This window comes from Panthera pardus, unplaced genomic scaffold, assembly GCF_024362965.1.
Source record: "Panthera pardus isolate Hobbes unplaced genomic scaffold, ASM2436296v1 HiC_scaffold_2, whole genome shotgun sequence".
In the NCBI taxonomy this organism is placed as follows: Eukaryota; Metazoa; Chordata; class Mammalia; order Carnivora; family Felidae; genus Panthera; species Panthera pardus.
In genome coordinates this window covers 114,638,455-114,655,088 of record NW_026526765.1, presented here as the reverse complement: position 1 = coordinate 114,655,088, position 16,634 = coordinate 114,638,455, and the positions used below count along the sequence as shown (strand labels likewise).

General features: G+C 38.9%; 1 protein-coding gene across 1 annotated transcript in view; it reads left to right on the top strand.

Annotated features, from left to right (window-relative positions):
- The window catches only part of IL31RA (interleukin 31 receptor A), a 60,743-nt gene that overhangs the window by 27,376 nt on the left and 16,733 nt on the right, over positions 1–16,634 (top strand). Inside the window, exons 6-8 of the mRNA XM_019414375.2 lie at positions 4,857–5,022; positions 13,538–13,617; positions 15,896–16,112. Coding sequence (XP_019269920.2) covers positions 4,857–5,022; positions 13,538–13,617; positions 15,896–16,112 — 463 coding nt within the window. The remainder of the gene's footprint in view (positions 1–4,856; positions 5,023–13,537; positions 13,618–15,895; positions 16,113–16,634) is intronic.

The window sequence follows — 16,634 nt, the reverse complement described above, 5'->3', positions numbered from 1 at the left end:
GAAATTGTGATATATAACTTGTATTTGGAAAAATGAACAAATCATAGCTGTTGTATTTAATAAATTATTATTAAGTTAGCACTCATGTTAAAACCAGTGAGGTCAAAAAAAGCATGCCAAAGTCCCCTGCTTATCCTTTCCGATGACAACCCCGACACTGCCTTAGAGCTGTTATCTTGATTTTCATGGTAAATGCTTCTTTGGGTTTTATTATGGGTTTACCGTTTAAACCTGCATCTCTGAACAACACAGTTTGACACATTATGTAATAGAAATCCGTACATTTTGTATTTTTTAAAAAATATTTGACTTCCTTCAGTATTGTACTCTTAAGATTCATCTATGTTATGTAATGCTGGAGTTTATACATTTTAATTGTTTTATAGTATTCCATTATGTACTAATTGATTTGCATTTACCTGACTTTTAATTGCATTAATTTATTGCATTAATTGCATTAATTAATTTAATTTGCATTTACCTGACTTTTAATGAGGTTGTATACCTTTTTATGTGTTTTTTGGCTATTTGGAGTTCTTTGTGAAATGTTGATTTAAGCCTTTTGCTCATTTTTTCTAATGGGTGGTCTGAGTTTTAAATTGACTTGTAGGAGTTTCTTATACATTTTATTTATGAGTTTTTTTTAATCTATGTGTGTTACAGACATTTATCACTATGTGGTTTGCCATTTCACTGTCTTAATGGTGACTTTGGAGGAGCATAACTTCTTAATTTTTAACATTTTTAACAATTTTCAACAATCCTTTCTTACTTCAAAGTTCAGAGTATATTCTTCTATTTCCATCAATGCAACCTGAAATTATATCAACCTTTTTTTGGTAACTACTATATATATTTTTTTAATGTTTATTTATTTTTGAGAGAGAGAGAGAGAGAGATATCAACCTTTTTTTGGTAACTACTATATATATATTTTTAATGTTTATTTATTTTTGAGAGAGAGAGAAAGAGAGAGAGGGTGAGGGAGGGACAGAGAGAGAGGGAGACACAGAATCCAAAGCAGGCTCTAAGCCCTGACCTGACAGCACAGAGCCTGATGTGGGACCTGAATGCATGAACCGTGAGATCATGACCTGAGCCAAAGTCGGAAGCTTAACCGACTGAGCCACCCAAGTGCCCCTGTAAACACTACATATTGTTGACTCTTAATCAGATCCTAGCCAATTAAATCAGTTAAACCTTTAACATTTTTTCCCCATACACAAGATTTTCTAGTAAAACACATGTCCACTGTCTTAAAGTTTATTGGTTTTTAAGATAAGTGGAGGCATTATCAGCATTTCAGCCAATTTAGAATCTTTATTTTACCACCAAAACTTACAGTTAACTTTTAACTTTCTGACTTTTCAGTATCCTCAGATTTTATAACTCTTAACTTGTATACCTTTATCAAATCATTAATAAAAATAGTGACTATGTCAGAGCCCTGTGGTAAACCATTAGAGACTATTCAGAGATATCAACCTTTTTTTCTCTGAGTGTGGTCATTTACTTATGTTTCTGTGAATATGCATAATTACTGTCATAATCATTCAGCCTACTCTTACTGTCTTGACCATGACACTATTACTAGACTTTGCTGAAATTCATAGATACTTTATTGCATTCTCTCCTAGTCTAGAGCTCTTTCAGAAAAGAAAATTGGTAAAGTTTCACTTATTACATGTTTAAGATAAGAGAAATAATGATGTCCACTCTTCCTCTCAGCTTCTTTTCTAAGCCAGCTCTGGAACCATTCTCCTAGTACCTGCCTGCATGTACCACAAGACTAATTAATTTGTAGTTTCTGGAACCCAGAACAGAATACCTAAGCAAGGAAGTTCCTGGTACAACATAAGTCCATCTTCCTTCACATCACCAGTTATGGTCTAAGTAAACCTGAGGAATTGCTAGGAATTGGTACTGTCTAGCGATCCTTGATTTACCCTGTTTGTCTGAGCCCAGAGTCTTCCGGCCACTGAGATAGGATTCAATAAGAAAAACCAGGATTTCTGTTCCTCTGGAAAATGAGCAAGCCATGTAGAACACTAAGTGAGGGAAGCACGTGTAAATTACCCCAGATTTCAGCATCCTGTACCCACCTCTTTGAGAAACTCACTTGCATCTGCCCTCATCTTTGCTTTATTCCTTCCAGTCCTTGAGCTAAGAGGTCATTTCTCCTGCTCTGCTGAAGGAAGTGAGAAGGAAAGTGGAATGTGCTGTCAGCATCTCCCTCCTTTGAGCATTCAAACACAATAATTTTTAAACTCAATTATACCAACCCAATTTTTCTATGGAAAAAGGTCCAAATCCTTAATCCTCCAACACTTGAACCCTATCAACCCCTCCAACCTCATTTTTCATCCTGCCCTTGGTTCTCTACTAACTAGTTCTGGATTGCTACTTTCCCTTGTGTCATGTTGTTTCACTACTCTGTGTCTTTGCTTTTGTACCTCTACTCCCTCGCCAAACTTCGTTAAACCTGTTCATGTCTTAGAACTCAGTTCTGACATATTTCCTTCTGAGCACCTGAACTAGGTGCTCCTCCTCCATCACCACACTTAACACTCAACACAGTCATTTAAAGTCCTATCTCCCTGCATTAGACTGTAAAAAAATCCCAATATGTCCATATAGCAGGACTTAGGTTTGTATAATGCTGTGTGTGTTGCAAAGTGCTTTCTTACACTCCAGACTATTTAATCTTTGCATATATCTATAAATGAGGCATCACTATTATTATTTTTACATATTAGGAAATCGTGGTGTACAGAGCTTAAATCACCTGTCTAAGATCCCAGGGTTTGTAAGTTGCAAACCTGAGCCCAAGTTTTCTGACTCTAAGTTGCCATTCATTTGACCATATTTTAGCAACCTCCAGACCATCTTCCTGTTGCCTAGTCTAAGGAGTTTCTGCCTTTAAAAATAGAGCTATGTGAGAACTCTGCCAAAGAATATCAAGAAGGTTTTAAAAGTTTGATTTAGGCTTTGCACCAACAGTTCTGACTCATCTCTTAAAACATAAACACTTTGGGCGAGCTAGGATTTGGCACAAAGTATAGGTTGTTAGAAATAAACCCGATGAAGTTAATTAGTGTTTTGTTAGGAGTCCTTTGTGTTGAGCTGGGGAAATCTTAGTTGAGTCTATATATGGAGGATCAGTTGGTCCTGGACTGTATGAGGGCCACAGGTACTTGCCTGGACAAAAAGCCAAACTGAAAGAAGCCTTTCAGGCAGATACGTAGTTTGAAAGGCTGAGCAGCTTTTTTCCCACCTATGGGAAAGGGCTGTAAAGAACATGCTTGGCTAGCTACATTAGGCAAAGCTTACTGAACATGAATGTGAAGAGCCCCAGCTTGTAGACCAAGTATGTGCTTGAGGGTACTCGCAAAGCAGGAAGAAAATTTTGAAAGATTGTTATAAAAGAATATTACATATTTAAAAGAGCTTAAAAGGACAACAAAACTTTATTAGACTTCTTTGTGGATTAATATAGTTTTATTTTGATTTGTGTATGGAAGATACCATGCGGTTGTCTGTCTTATAAAGGTCTTAATATCACCCCAAATGAGCCCCATAACTAAGCTAAGTTGGGGAAGGCTACTTTCTCTGAGATGTGGGATTGTCCCAGTGACCCTATTCTGCCATTACAACATCTCCAGGGGCTGTTAGAGGTGGGCGCTCAGGGAACTTTGGATTCAACAGTGAAACTGCCCTTGCCTCTGGTTCCTACATCCTTTTCCCAACACCATCTTCCTAGATTCAGAGTTTAGAAGTTTCCATCTGCCGCTGAGATGCTCAGGTTTTTGCCACATACATATATTCTCATTTTGTTCAATTTCCTTTAGGCCCAAGACCTATAGTTATTTAGTTATTTTCACAGCTGTTATATATACTTTCTTCTCTCACAGGGTTTTATGGGACTAGTGTGCATATTCACAAAATAGACATGCCTATTAGTGCAGTTTATTAATCGACTCAATGTAAGTTCATATAAACCAACAGCTAAAAGTTCATCTTGCAACAACAGTGACCATGCTCAAAAATAAATAGCTGAATTTTTAGTGTCTCTTGGAGAGTTGGGTCCAAAAGGGACTTTAGAGATTATATAAAGCAGTGTGCTCATTTTACTAATGAGGAAACTGAAGTCTAGAAAGGAGAAGTGATTTATTTACCTCTCCCCCTCCACTTCCCCCACAGAATGTCAAAATGAATTTATGCATCCAGGCTGCTGAGATCCTTAGCAGCCCTACTGGTTACCTAAAGACCAATAGTTTGCAATGGAAGATTTGGGTAAAGGGGAAGTATGTAGGAGTTAGGAATGCTGTATTCTGATTCCAGTTATGCCTATAACAAACACTGAAGTAGTCCACAGTCACTTAACTTTTGGGCTCTTGTCCATTACATGAGATTGAACTTAATGCCACTGAGGTCTCTGTTAGTTACTGTTCTATGAGGCTTTATATCTAGGTATTGGAGTCACCTGCAGTATTTACACTGAGGCCCAGGTTGCCCTCAGTCCCATGACTCCACCTTGTATTTTCCAGAACAAGACTCTGCACACTCACATCAGCCAGGATGGGGTGGGGGGTGGGTGTGTGGGCATGAATCTCTGCCTTACAAGCTTAGAGACAGGAAATGGGGAGGGTGGTGGTTCATGGGGTGACTCACATCTGTTTAGGTGCAAGTGATCCCCAGGCATGTGTGAGGTTTATCTATGAAAATGATATTTTTTGAAACCTGAGATACAATGCTTCAAGTTCCAAAAATGTAAGAGAGAGTTGGGGCGTGAAGAAGAAAAATGGAAAGATAACAGGTGATCTCTCATCCAGCTCAGAGTCATCTTTGTCTTTTAGATGGAAGTCAACTTCACCAAAGAAGATATTGATAGAGATGAAACCTACAACCTCACAGGACTGCAGGCCTTTACAGAGTATGTTATAGCTCTGCGATGTGCCACTAAGGAGTCCATGTTCTGGAGTGGTTGGAGCCAAGAAAAAATGGGAACAACTGAGGAAGAAGGCAAGCTGGTCCCTTGCAATTCCTTCTCTGCCTGCTCTGGTATAAGGTGGCCTGGGCCTAGCCTTAGTGGGTTTTGTCCAGTGTTGTACTTGGAAATCATGGAATCTCACAGTCCTAGAGCATGGACAATCTGTATGTTCCCTCTCTATAAGGCACTTACCTGAGCCCGCAGGATAAACCAGCCCTCCTCAGATGGTCTGAGTTAGCATCTTCTTGCCCCAAAGGCAAAAGATCACATCTTTACTACTCTTATTAAGTTCTTATACTATACATGAAACAGCATAATACTATTTAAAGGTATCTTATGATACATTAAAGATATATATTGTAAACCCTGCAGCCACCACTAAAAAATTAAAAAAGGTATAATTACTGAGGGAAAAAAAGGTCAGATTCTTAATGACAGTGAGAGAGAAAGAGAAAGGGACTATACAGTGAATGAGTGCTTACCATGAGTCAGGATGGTCATTCAGAATAGTACTTTAAATCTATAGGCTTGACTTAGATTCCAGCATGGCTGTGGAGTGATTTTGGGCTAGATAACTAATGTCTAAGCCTCAGTTTTCTCAATATTTTTTTTTGTATACACATGTTCGTAGCAGCTTTATTTAAAATAATAAAAAAAAATAACGGAAAGGTCCATCAACTAGTCAAAGAATAAACAAACTATGGTATAACCATACAAGGCAATACAATTAAACAATAAAAAAGGAACAAACTAATGATACATGCAACAACATGAATATCTCAGAAGCATTATGTTAAGTAAAAGCAACTGGACACAAAAGACTAAATATGATTTTCAATTTATTGGAAATTCTAGAAAAGGCAAAAAATAGTGACAAATAGCAGATGAATGGTTGTCAATGGGTAGGAATAGAGGCAGGGGACTGACTGCAAAGGAGAACAGTTTCCTCAATATTTATTCCCCTTTTCCATAATGGAATATCATTTGTAAAATTGAGTTAAAAGCAGTACCTACATTTTAGTGTTATTTTAAAAATGAAATAATGTATTTAGCTCATAGTAAACATTCAATAAATGCCAAGTTATCTACTATTTTTATTAACTCTTCCAAGAGCCCTATAAGATATGTGGAATCACCCCCATTTGGAAGTGAAGGAGCCAAGTTTCAGAAATATTAGTAAATCACTTAAGGTTACTCAGCATGTGTTACCATTCTTTATAAATCAAGAATCTTTCCCAGTGCCTGTTCTGTAGCAGATAGTCAATAAATGTCTGATGAATGTATCAGTTTCCTTTGGCCACTGTGACAAATTATCACAAATTTAGTGACTTACAACACAGCTTTTTCTTTTTTTTTTTAATTTTCTTTTTTCTTTTTTCTTTTTTTTTATTATATGAAATTTATTGTCAAATTAGTTTCCATACAACACCCAGTGCTCATCCCAAAAGATGCCCTCTTCAATGAGTATCACCTCCCCTCCCCTCCCTCCACCTGCCGTCAACCCTCAGTTTGTTCTCAGTTTTTAAGAGTCTCTTATGCTTTGGCTCTCTCTCCCACTCTAACCTCTTTTTTCTTTTTTTTCCTTCCCCTCCCCCATGTGTTTCTGTTAAGTTTCTCAGGATCCACATAAGATTGAAAACATATGGTATCTGTCTTTCTCTGTATGGCTTATTTCACTTAGCATCACACTCTCCATTTGCATCCACATTGCTACAAAGGGCCATATTTCATTCTTTCTCGTTGCCACGTAGTACTCCATTGTGTATATAAACCACAATTTCTTTATCCATTCATCAGTTGATGGACATTTAGGCTTTTTCCACAATTTGGCTGTTGTTGAGAGTGCTGCTATAAACATTGGGGTACAAGTGCCCCTATGCATCAGTACTCCTGTATCCCTTGGATAAATTCCTAGCAGTGCTACTGCTTGGTCATAGGGTAGGTCTATTTTTAATTTTTTGAGGAACCTCCACCCTGTTTTCCAGAGCAGCTGCACCAATTTGCATTCCCACCAACAGTGCAAGAGGGTTCCCGTTTCTCCACATCCTCACCAGCATCTAAAGTCTCCTGATTTGTTCATTTTGGCCACTCTGACTGGCGTGAGGTGATATCTGAGTGTGGTTTCGATTTGTATTTCCCTGATGAGGAGCGATGTTGAGCATCTTTTCATGTGCATGTTGGCCATCTGGATGTCTTCTTGAGAGAAGTGTCTATTCATGTTTTCTGCCCATTTCTTCACTGGATTATTTGTTTTTTGGGTGTGGAGTTTGATGAGCTCTTTATAGACTTTGGATATTAGCCCTTTGTCTGATACGTCATTTGCAAATATCTTTTCCCATTCCGTTGGTTGCCTTTTAGTTTTGTTGATTGTTTCCTTTGCTGTGCAGGAGCTCTTTATCTTCATGAGGTCCCAATAGTTCATTTTTGCTTTTAATTCCCTTGCCTTTGGGGATGTGTCAAGTAAGAAATTGCTACGGCTGAGGTCAGAGAGGTCTTTTCCTGCTTTCTCCTCTAGGGTTTTGGTGGTTTCCTGTCTCACATTCAGGTCCTTTATCCATTTTGAGTTTATTTTTGTGAATGGTATAAGAAAGTGGTCCAGGTTCATTCTTCTGCATGTTGCTGTCCAGTTCTCCCAGCACCATTTGTTAAAGAGACTGTCTTTTTTTCCATTGGATATTCTTTCCTGCTTTGTCAAAGATTAGTTGGCCATACTTTTGTGGGTCCAATTCTGGGGTCTCTACTGTATTCCATTGGTCTATATGTCTTTTTTTTGTGCCAATACCATGCTGTCTTGATGATGACAGCTTTGTAGTAGAGGCTAAAGTCTGGGATTGTGATGCCTCCTGCTTTGGTCTCCTTCTTCAAAATTACTTTGGCTATTTGGGGCCTTTTGTGGTTCCATATGAATTTTAGGATTGCTTGTTCTAGCTTCGGGAAGAATGCTGGTGCAATTTTGATTGGGATTGCATTGAATGTGTAGATAGCTTTGGGTAGTATTGACATTTTAACAATATTTATTCTTCCAACCCATGAGCACGGAATGTTTTTCCATTTCTTTATATCTTCTTCAGTTTCCTTCATAATCTTTCTATAGTTTTCAGCATACAGATCTTGTACATCTTTGGTAAGATTTATTCCTAGGTATTTTATGCTTCTGGGTGCAATTGTGAATGGGATCAGTTTCTTTATTTGTCTTTCTGTTGCTTCATTGTTAGTGTGTAAGAATGCAACTGATTTCTGTACATTGATTTTGTATCCTGCAACTTTGCTGAATTCATGTATCAGTTCTAGCAGACTTTTGGTGGAGTCTGTCAGATTTTCCATGTATAATGTCATCTGCAAAAAGTGAAGCTTGACTTCATCTTTGCCAATTTTGATGCCTTTGATTTCCTTTTGTTGTCTGATTGCTGATGCTAGCACTTCCAACACTATGTTAAACAACAGCAGTGAGAGTGGACATCCCTTTTGTGTTTCTGATATCAGAGCGAAAGCTCTCAGTTTTTCCCCATTGAGGATGATATTAGCTGTGGGCTTTTCATAAATGGATTTTATGATGTTTAAATATGTTCCTTCTACCCTGACTTTCTCGAGGGCTTTTTTAAGAAAGGATGCTGAATTTTGTCAAATGCTTTTTCTGCATCGATTGACAGGAGCATATGGTTCTTATCTTTTCTTTTATTAATGTGATGTATCACATTGATTGATTTGCAAATGTTGAACCAGGCCTGCAGTCCAGGAATGAATCCCACTTGATCATGGTGAATAATTCTTTTTATATGCTGTTGAATTCGATTTGCTAGTATCTTACTGAGAATTTTTGCATCCATATTAATCAGGGATATTGGCCTGTAGTTCTCTTTTTTTACTGGGTGTCTGTCTGGTTTAACACAGTTTTTTCTTTTATAGTTCTGGAAGTCAGAGGTCCAGGAGTCAAGGTGTGGGCAGGGTTGTTTCCTTTTGGAGACTCTGAGGGTATTATGTTTTCTTACCATTTCCAACTTCTCATGGTTACCTGTATTCCTTGGCTGATGACCCCTTCCCCCATATATTGAACATCAATCTAATGTCTGCTTCCATCATCACATTACTTTTTTCTCATTTTTTGTGCTAAGTCTCTGCCTCTTTCTTCTAATGACCTTCATGAAAACATTTAGGGCCAACTTGTATAATTCAGAATCATCTTCCCAACTCAAGATGCCAACTTAATCACATCTGAAAGGCCCTTTGGCCATATAAGGTAACATTTACAAACTGCAGGGTTTAGGACTTAGGTCTTTGGGGCCCATTTTTTAGTCTAACACAATGAATGATGAATGAATGGATGAATGAATGAATGAATGACTAGATGAATATTTGAAATAACACATCTTTTGAAATAAGAAGATTAAATGCAAAATTCTGATCCTTCTAAAACTTTCTGAGGCTTTACTCTCATTTGTTTGTAAGACACATGGGGTTCTAGCCCATACATTTCCCAAAACCACACATCCGGCCATGGTTTCAGGCCCTTCTTCTTCTCCTTTATAGCCAAGTACCACACTGGTATCAGGTAACATCAACAGTCAATTTCTATGTTCCCTGGTTCATATGACAACAGCTTATTCCTGTGGATCTTGGTTGAGTTTCCTACGAGACCAAGTTGGTATTAATAGATGTTTAGCACATTCACAGATATGGTCAGATGTCTGGAAATAATCCCATGTTCTGAATTTTGTAACCCCGCCTGGAGATGTTCATGCTTGCTCTGAACTACCCCTTGGTGGATGTGGTTACAATACAGGGGTTCATGCAGTACATAGTAAATTGTACTAGATGACTTCTGAAAGCTCTTGTCACCCTAAGATTCCATTCTTCTATGCTATTCAGGCATCTAGTCTTTTATGCCAGGCTCTAGCAGTAAAGAAAAAGTCATAGAAAATCCCAAGTCATATGTCTTTAAATACTTAGAATAGCGCCTTACAAATGGTAAGGGCTCAATAAATCCTACATAAATAAGAATGCAGACATGACTGAAACAAGTCAGGTTGTGGATCTAGTGTAACTTTTGGTTAAAATTACATACAATATTTGGGAACACATTTACACTCTACAGACATCACCTCAGAGTGTCAAATGAATACAAATAGAACAGTTTACAAATATCAAACAGCATGTAAATTGCACAGCAAAAAATGGCCCATTGCTTATAATCACTTGGGCTACTCAGTTGTTGTCTTAACTGGGCCCTCCCTTTTAAAAAATTCAAATGCAATGCATGCACTATCTTTGAGCAAAGCATCCTCTGCCTTTGCTACACCTTTTGGCAGGTGGTCTGGGGGATTAAGTTCCACTTCAGGTGTAATCATGTTTTGCACTGCCCTTCTCCTCTTTGTAGCTGGTAGTCTTCTCTCCAGTGATCTCCTGGTACCATTATGGCTCGTGTCTTAATTTAACTCATGAGAGCCCAGCCAACTCTCTAATGTCCATTTTATCCACTTGTTTTGCTGCCAGAAACAAGATTTACCATTTCAGCTGATGTATTATTTCGGCTAGTTTGGCTGTTATTAATTAGCAGAACACTAGATGTTGGTGTTCTCTGCCTTTGGCTAATTGAATCAAACCAACACTTATAAATCATAGTCATCACTATAGAACATTTACTTTTGTTTTTCTTCATTTTTAAAGGATCCCAGAGAAAATTGATGAAATGCACAACCCAGCCCCCAGCAAATCCTAATTTCTACTACATGACACAGATGTAGTTATATTTTGATCCTGGCTTTATTTCCTAAAAGTTTGTAACACTGCCCAGTTAGAAGCTTCGCTTCTCTGTATTTCAGAAATGGAGATAATAATACTGCTGTACCTAATTATAGGGCTTTAGAGATTAAATGAGATAATTGAGGTAAAATGCTTAGTATAGTGACACTTGCTAAAAGTTGACTCTTCTGTTTCTTTAAAAGTTTACTTATTTTGATTGGAGAGGGGGAAGGGCAGGGAGAGAGAGAATCCCAAATAGGGGATTCTACACTGTCAACACAAAGCCCAACTTGGGCTCGATCTTTTGAGATCATCATCTGAGCCAAAATCAAGAGTCAGGAGTTTAACTGACTGAATCACCCAGGTGCCCCAAAAGTTAAACTTTCTTATTGTTGGTCTTCAGCAAGGCACCAGTAAGTATGTGAAGTGTCTAACTGGTGGTGGTTGTAGGTATTATCAGATTGTAATGGAAACAAGATAGCATCAAATTGTTGCTAATGGGTCCAAAGAATTGATGTCTTTGAATATGTAGATATTTTTATGGATTTGGAAAAATTTAATTTTGCTCTTTTATGAATACAGAATTACTACTTTTTTAAAAATTTATTTATTTATTTTGAGAGAGAAGAACCACAAGCAGGGGAGGGGCAGAGAGAGAGGGAGACAGACAGAATCCCAAGCAGGCCCTGTGCTCTCAGCATGGGCCATATTGTGGAGCTCAAACTCACGAGCCTTGAGATCATGACCTGAGCTGAAACCAAGAGTTGGACACTTAATCAACTGAGCCACCCAGGTATCCCCAGAATTATCACTTTTCTAACTTTGATTATACTGCAAGTCCATTACTAGCTCATGGTGAACGGAAACTTGGCTGTTAATTGCAGAAGATATACATGCTACTTAGGTAGTGGTTTTACTAAAAGCTGCATCTATGGGAAATCTATATTAGTAAAACTGTTCCTCTTCGAACTTTATCTGCAGGAAATAGTGGCCTCAGTGAAAGGAGAAAATGCCTAATTAAATCCATTTGCTATCACTTCGTACTACAACTAAATCTAAACTAAATGGGATAAATCTAAGGAGAATTTCACTCATATTTCTAACCAAGTGTCTGGAATGATTGGTTATTTAATAATCAGTTTATGGGGCTGTTAGTTGGCTCATTTGGTTAACTGACTCTGAACTTGAACTCTGCCTTTGCTCACATCTCATTGGCTTGTAGACAGGAGTAGTTGTAGAAATGTGATTCTCCATTGATGACAAGATTTAATTGCCCTTTGGATCTTTTTTCTACATTACGAAGTTGTCTTCAGTTGGAGTTCAGTAATTTCACTTTAAGACACCCAGTCACTTGAAGTGTGATTTCAGATACCTGAAAACAGTCTGTCAGCGCTAAAATAGTTTAGATCTTAGCCTGAGTGGTTGACCCCATTCTCTGCAGACCTGCTTACAGTATCTTCAGCTATGTTATTCCTCAAGAGAAAGTTCAGAGTTCATCAACTGCATGTTCAAGTAGAGACATTCCTTCTCCAGATTAGAGGCTTTGGTACAGTTCCTTACAATTCTCTGCTCTCTTCTCATGGCTAAAGTGTGTAGATCATTCTTAAATCAGACATTCTGCATTTTGAAATTATCCCTGTATGGTTAGATTATCCAAAGTTAATACACTTAAACTGTGTTGTCTTGGATTATGTTATTCACCACAGAAATGTATAAATCAGGTTTAACATTGTGCCCTTGCATTTTATAGAAGATAAATATAAGGTACACATGCCATATTTCTGTACTTTTGCTCAACTCTGATTGCAGACGTTGGCCTTTAGGTTACCCTATATCTTTTTAAGAGGATCCATATGATAAATTCCATTTATTAATTCAGTACCCATAATCAGAAATAGTTACCCCTTCATATGTTTGTTTTTTAATAGGCTATGAGAAATATACAATTCAATATGATCTTTTTTTCCTTCTTTTGCCATGAAGATCATTCAGTTTAAAGCTCAAGTGAACTAGTGAAGATGATTTCTCTGTCCCTTTATTCTTTAATTCTTTCTTAGATTTTATAACATTTTAAGTATACAGTTTCATCCTTTTTGGGAGAAGATCTTTTGTGCTCTGTCTCTCTCATCCCCACTCCCATATAGTATATATAATAGTGTATATAATATAATAATATATCTCTATGTATCTCCTTTAAAAAATTGTTTTTAAAGTGTATTGATTTTTGGAGAGACAGAGACAGTGGGGGAAGGGAAGAGAGAGAGGGCGAGAGGGAGAGAGAGAATCCCAAGCCGACTCCACATTGCCAGTGCAGAGCCTGATGCGGGACTCTCAAGAAACCATGAGATCGTGACCTGAGCCAAAACTGAGAGTCACAACCGACTGAGTCATCCAGGTACCCCTATGTATCTATCTCCTTGTCAGTTATCTGTGTCATTCCCAGCTGTAAGGTATGTAGATGTTATATATGATAGGACATGAGATGTTACATTTCAATCCGGATTTCAATGACAAATAATATTATAATAGGGTCTATTGTACTTTTCTTTTACCTTACATTAAGTCATCAGATCCAAGAGCTGTTTAAATTTTTACTTTTAGTTGATGCCAATCCTTTGGCCACAAAATGAAGACATCATTGGTTGTTGCAATGCTGCCATCCCTCCATCGACCACCTTCCCCCTACTGGCTCCCTCCAGCAAATGCTTCCTAACTGCATTTTTAACAGACAGCCCAGCTAATCTCACCATTTTCAGTTGTAGCTTCCTTCCCTCTTGTGTTGAGCACCTCATTCTTGTTTCCTTACAGCTCCACATGGCTTGGATCTGTGGAGAGTCCTGAGACCCGCCACAGTAGATGGAAGAAGGCTAGTGCAGTTGATGTGGAAGGTGATTTCCTTATGTTGTTTTTTCTGTCTCAAACCCTTGGTCTCTTATACCTCCAAGAAGAGTAATTCTTCAACTTTTACCTCCTGAATTTCCTTTCCTAGAGGCTTTATAATGCCCCGCATCTCACAGTGGTTTCCCAGCTCACAAAGCCTTCTAGGTTATCTTACAGATGGCCTAAACGTGAATTGCAGACCCTGCATCCTCTCTTCCTTGGACTGAAACATTAACATATAAGACAGGTACAAAGTGCAAGTGCAGGGGGCACCTTGACCTTCTGGGGACCCCACCTACCCCTGGCTAGCTGCATTAGAAGGCAGTGTAAAATTGCATAGCACCCACCCCCACATTGGAGAAGAACACTGATTTGGGATCAGCTCACTAATGTGTCCTGAGGTGATTGAAAACATATATTGCACATAGGGCAAGTAGGGTACACTGGGGTGCAAGGACAGAGCAGGGGCCAAATGGTCCTTCCTAGGATGGAGGCCTGGGATTGAGGACAAAAGGAGAAGGTGGGGGCAGCATGCAGAGAAGAGGAGAAATAAAGAAGAGAGCAGGTAGGAAAAAGGAAAGAAAAGGAGGGGAAAAGGGAATAAACAGGAAAGGGAAAGGGCAAATAGAAAAGAAAAATGCAGCCAGGAACCAGGAGAGAAAAGACTGGGGAGTTAGTGGGGAGAAAAAAGAGAATAGAGCAGTAAAATATCAGAACTCTTTATTAGTGTCCAGAGTTCTCAGGGCATAAGTCATCATATTATTTCATGCTTGCTCAAGTCCAGGCAAGTTTAAAATACTTCTGAAAATGGAGAAACCACCTGCTTTACCAAATGATATTCTGCTCCTAGTTATGTCAGGACTGGAGCATCCTTTACCTTTCCTTGCTCCCTTCACACCCCAGGGCCATGGGCACCCTCAGGTTGTAGAGGCAACAGGCCAGGGAGGGCACAACCAGTGTCACTGGGAAATCTTTAAGAATCAATCCTAAATGTCGTGGTATCTTTCTCAGTGATTAAGTGTGGAAACAAATCACTCTGTCAACATTATTTTGGGGGAGGGAAAGCAAACAGTGGCCCATTTCCACATGTGGGCAGCCACATGTGTTGGGCCAAGTAGGCCAACATGTGAAATAGATGAAATGGACTTGAATGCCTTTCTCCTTCTCCTCCTCACCTGGAGACTGGTCTTTCTTTTGCCTCAGCAGGAGAGTTTTCTAAGAATTAAAGTTGGTTAGCAAAGATTGGTTAAAAGTGAATGGTGGTGAAGATTGTACAACTCTGCAAGTATACTAAAAAAAAAAAAACAAAAAAACCCCAAAATCCTTAATTGCATACCTTAAAATAGTGAATTTTATGTTATGTGAATTATATCTCAATAAAGCTGTTACTTAAAAAAGAGAATGAATTATCCCAAGAGGTAAAGGACTCCGAGTCATCAGGGAGTTTCTGACCTTTTATGTCATGGAAGCCTCTATGTCAGTTCCTGAACTGAAATGTCAGTGGGACAAAGTGACTTCTGAAGTCCTGTCTGACCTTACATTCAGTCATTCTACTCTATCCAGGTGTGTTATCAGTAACATAAACTGAACAAGTGAAAAGCCCTATAATTCCTGGGGAATACTCAGTGTGCTGATTCCTAGGCAAAACATATGGTTAGTAGGTTCAAGTTCAAGGCTGCAAATAAGAGTTTGGCTTAGAGCCCCTGGGGTCACCTTAGGCTTCTCACTACAGATTTAGGACCTGAATGTTTCAGGCCTCTTCGCTAGGATACCTGATGTGCCTGGTCTAGGGAAACTAGCTCCCTCCTCAAAGGAGGAGGCATGCTGCTTTTTATGCAGCAATATAAATACTTTCCAACCCTTGGAAGCTTCCAGACAAGAGATTACCCAGGGCCAGAACAGAATTGGGGTTCTTGGAGGGAATGCCTCAGATTTTTAATTTATACTGTCCTGTGCCTGTGAGATAGAAAGATAAGCATCCAAAGAATATGGGGGCGACTTCCTTACATTGGCTTGGCATTCTCCTAGTTCAGCCTCGTGGAATTAGACTTATGTTAAGGGTTGATACCAAGGGGCCACTTAGCAAATCTCTTTTGGCCCTTGAAGGGTTAATATCACAGCACAGGGTGTGTTATTAATCCCAGAAGGGTAATTGCCTAAATTGTAGTTTAGCACTTAATAATTAACATTACCCTTCACCCCTCATCCTCACCATTTATCACAGTCTCACTGCCTGTCCTGTCTTTTCTTGTTTTTGGCAATAAATTTTGTTTCCTTTGGGTTCAGAAGGCAAGTGGAGCCCCAGTCCTGGAGAAGGCACTTGGCTACAACATATGGTACTTTCCAGAAAACAGTACTAACCTCACAAAGACATTGAACACCACTAACGAGAAGCTTGAACTGTATCTGGGAGGCAAGACCTATTGGGTTTGTGTGGTTTCTTATAATTCTCTTGGGGAATCTCCGGTGGCCACCCTGAGGATTCCAGCTATCAATGAAAAGTGTAAGTACAGTGTAAACTTCTACTTAGATGTCTGGCCCCATCTAGTTGGCCAGGAAGTAATCCCTCTGCTCTCAAGGGTTGTGTTTCTCTCAAGTCAAAATGAAAATGAAGTGGGAACTTTTTAGGTTATGGTGAGGATAGCAAACTCTTGTGGTAATTAATGAGCCTGGAACAAAGCCTGTGCTGAAAATCAGAGACTTCATAAAGTCATATGAGACAAAGTCACACACCTAGAAGTTCTGTATTTGGGATTTTCTCCTCACAGTGTTGACTATGTCTCAGCCTTCATTTGCTCATTCTTCTGTGTTCTTCCTTTTCCTCTTTTTTTTATGTTTATTTATTTTTCACAGAGGGCAAGAGAGAGAGTGTGCGTGCACTGGGGGGGGGGGGGTGGGGAGGGGGGAAGGGGCAGAGAGAGAGAGGGAGAGAGAGAATCCCAAGCAAGTTCCATGCTGTCAGCACGGAGCCCAATGTTAAGAACTTGTGAGATCATGACCTGAACTGAAATCAAGGGTTGAACAG